Below are 3,112 nucleotides of genomic sequence, written 5' to 3' on the forward strand. Positions count from 1 at the left end.
TTAGTGCATTCTCTGTCTATGTTTGTCCAGTTTTCCCTTCCAGACATGTAGGTGTACCCTTTCAAAATCTCAGAGTGTCCTGATAGCACTTGAAGAAAAAATCCACAGTTACCTGCGAGTACAACATCCTGCACAATCTTCCGCTGGCGTTCGCTAGCGAAGGCTGGCGAAGCGTTGCCGAAAGACGTCCTACCATTTGCATGACTACTCCTTCCATGGCTCGTTCAAGTTTGCGGCGAGTCTCCTGGATTGGCGACATGATCTCCAGCTTGGGAGGCGCTCCATCAATGTTGCCTTTCCTTGCCTCGAGATCTGCTAGCTGGATTCCCGGAAAGCTAGTTGATCCCCCACACCAATGAAACGTCACACAGCGACCAAGATTTCTCAGGCTAAGACAGATGTTAATGCATTCTCGACTTATCTCATTCATTTTGTTTCTCAATAGCGCACGTAAAGCTTCTTTTGAGTCGCTCACAATATGCAAAGTCCGATACGGCGAGCTCTGAGCTTTCACAGTTCGACGGAAATAACGTAGTGCAAGGCAGATCCCTGCTTGTTCAGCTTGCAGGGCACTACACTCATCTCGCAATTTGAATCGATATGTTCCTAATAAGTTCTGACAATCACTTATCCCGCTCTCCCCATACACAACGAAAGCGGCGCTCGCTGACTGGTAATCCTTCTTGTCCACCTTCGATGCATCCGTAAAGATAACCATCTCGTCGTTGGCCAATGCGACGGAGGATATCAACCTGTTAACACTTGCAGCCGAACACTCTCGAGAGCCTGATATTTCGACCACAGAGCTAGACTGCTGGCTCCCTTCAAGAGGATTTATCAATCCCAGTGAGATAAGCTTCTCTCCTCTGTATGAGTTGGGAAACCCTCGGTCTCTAAGCATATCTTCGAACTTATCGCGCTTCTTAACTGCCCGGGGTGTTAGGAAGTTTGTTACGGCTTCTCGATGATAATGAGCCATTACAACTTTGTTCATCACAAGTTCCGATAGAGGAGTGGCGCCCGAGCTGAGATACAGAATTCCGACCGGTGTACTCTGACGAACACGCAGCATCTTCCTGAGAAAGTCATTTCCTGCCCTATCGAACAGTTGCCTATATGTCTTGCTCGCGATTCGAGCACCCCATACTTCATGTCCATACAGTATTATGGGTACTGTACAATTGTAACAATTACTTTGTTGTAAATCTCCAGAAGACACCGAGCGGATACACCAAACTTCCTACCTAGACTAAGTTTCAAGTGCCTTACTGTCATGTTGGTTACTTGCTCGGCTAATGCTATCCTCCGTTCGACATGAGCTTTGAAGTCCAGACTAGGAGTTAGTGTGACACCGAGTTGCTTCAGCGCATCGGTATAGCCATTGACATCCTTAAACGCTTCCCTTTGGTTTGTCAAGATAGATGTCTTCGCAGGCTCCAATATCAACTTGGCTTCAGCGGCCTCCCTTGCAATGAACACAATGGCATCGTCTATAGACTTGCGCATTAGCTCGTCTCCTACATCTGCCTTCCACGATATGTAGAGGTACGAATCATCCGCAAATGCTTTCCAGGAGCAATCCTCGACTCCTGACAAGGTCCTGACATACTTTTCTGTTGCCTCTCCTATTGATTCAGTGCCCAAGACAAAGATCCAAGGCGATAATAGTGCGCCTTGTGGTGTTCCTTTCCCAGGAAAACACTCGCGAGTTACCACCTCCGAGCCATAATGCACTTCGGCTGTGCGCTGAGAGAGCCATCTATGTATCCATTTTCGAGTCCTGTCCGCTACCCGGAGTTTCTCCAAGCTGGACATAATTGAGTCGTGGCCTATTTCCCCAAACGCATTCGAGAAGTCGAGAGACAAGATGGCCCATCTTCTTCGCGAAGCGATCCATTTGACACTCGATCCAACAACCTCCAGAGAGCTTTTACCTTCAATGTATGCGTGTTGACGCCCAGCGAAGCTCAACGAATACATACTTTCTCTCAAGTCTTTCCGCACGTACGACTCGGCAATTTTGGAGATTGATGGACAAAGGGAAATAGGGCGCAGTGATTTGACACTTTTCCTATCGCGATTTGGTTTGTCTAGCAATATGACTTTCGAGTGTTTCCATGTCGACGGCAGGACTCCATTTGCTACACTGTATCCTATTATTCTTCCAAGCTCCCGCTTCACCCATCCAGGGCTCTCATGCCAGTGTCTAAGTCGCAGACCATCCATGCCAGGAGCGGCCGAGAAACGCGAACTCCGGCTCTTTATCAGCTCTTCGATCTCCTTCTTCGACACCTCAAATGGTATTCCCTCCCCATCGCTTATGCTCGATTCGTTATTGTGATTTCCTTCCACATTCACGCTGCCTATATAGTGGTTTGCGATTCGCTCAGCAGTGTCTCTAATTGACAAGTCGTTTTCCAGAAGTCTAGGCTGAGAGCGAGATGTAGATGGTCGTATGGCTTCGAAGAGGCGTGATAGTGGTCCTCTTCCCAGGTCCTCCAAATACCTTGTAAGACTCGCCTCTTTTTTCTCTCGGAGGAGTCTCCTATATTCACTCCTTATCCTCCTGCGCTCAGAGCCTTCCCTCTTCCTCTCTGCCCGCTTCAATGCACTGCGCATTTTCCGCAGCTCATTGTCAAACCATATCCCTTTACCCCCGGACCCCTCCGCCATTCTTAGCGGAGTCGCACTTCTCGCGGCTGACTGCAGATTTTTGATCAGCGTGCATTCCCTCTGATACAACTCTCGATCGGATCTAATACCATTTTCTGAGATCTGCTCTCGCTTCTTGTTCAGCTCATCTCTGAACAGATCCCAATCACATCGATGGAAGTTGTAGTTGTCTAGCGGTCCCCTGGCAGGCTCAGATCGCTTTTCGCTAGAGTGCTTGACTACTTTAAAATTTATGGGTGCGTGGTCTCCCAAGTCAAAACAGTCAGCAACCACCCAGTCATATATATCTATAGAGCCTTTGAAAAAGGAACATCAATGATGGACGTTTTCTTCAGACTTCCATCCGGCAGTTTGCTATCCAGCGCTCTGAAGGTCGGGTTTATCCCCACGATTTACACAAATGAAACCTTGTTTTATGAAGAAGGTCCCAACTATCCTT

General features: G+C 48.0%; 1 protein-coding gene across 1 annotated transcript; it reads right to left on the bottom strand.

Moving 5' to 3' along the window:
- Positions 1-1,609: 1,609 nt before the first annotated feature.
- On the bottom strand, positions 1,610-2,169 carry Pmar_PMAR003592 (conserved hypothetical protein; the record flags this gene model as incomplete). Its single annotated transcript, XM_002784287.1, has 1 exon — positions 1,610-2,169. A coding segment is annotated over one exon (560 nt), but the record flags the coding sequence as incomplete, so codon positions are not given.
- Between the last annotated feature and the right edge of the window lie 943 nt (positions 2,170-3,112).

Source organism: Perkinsus marinus (assembly GCF_000006405.1).
Source record: "Perkinsus marinus ATCC 50983 genomic scaffold scf_1104296935302, whole genome shotgun sequence".
Taxonomy (NCBI): domain Eukaryota; phylum Perkinsozoa; order Perkinsida; family Perkinsidae; genus Perkinsus; species Perkinsus marinus.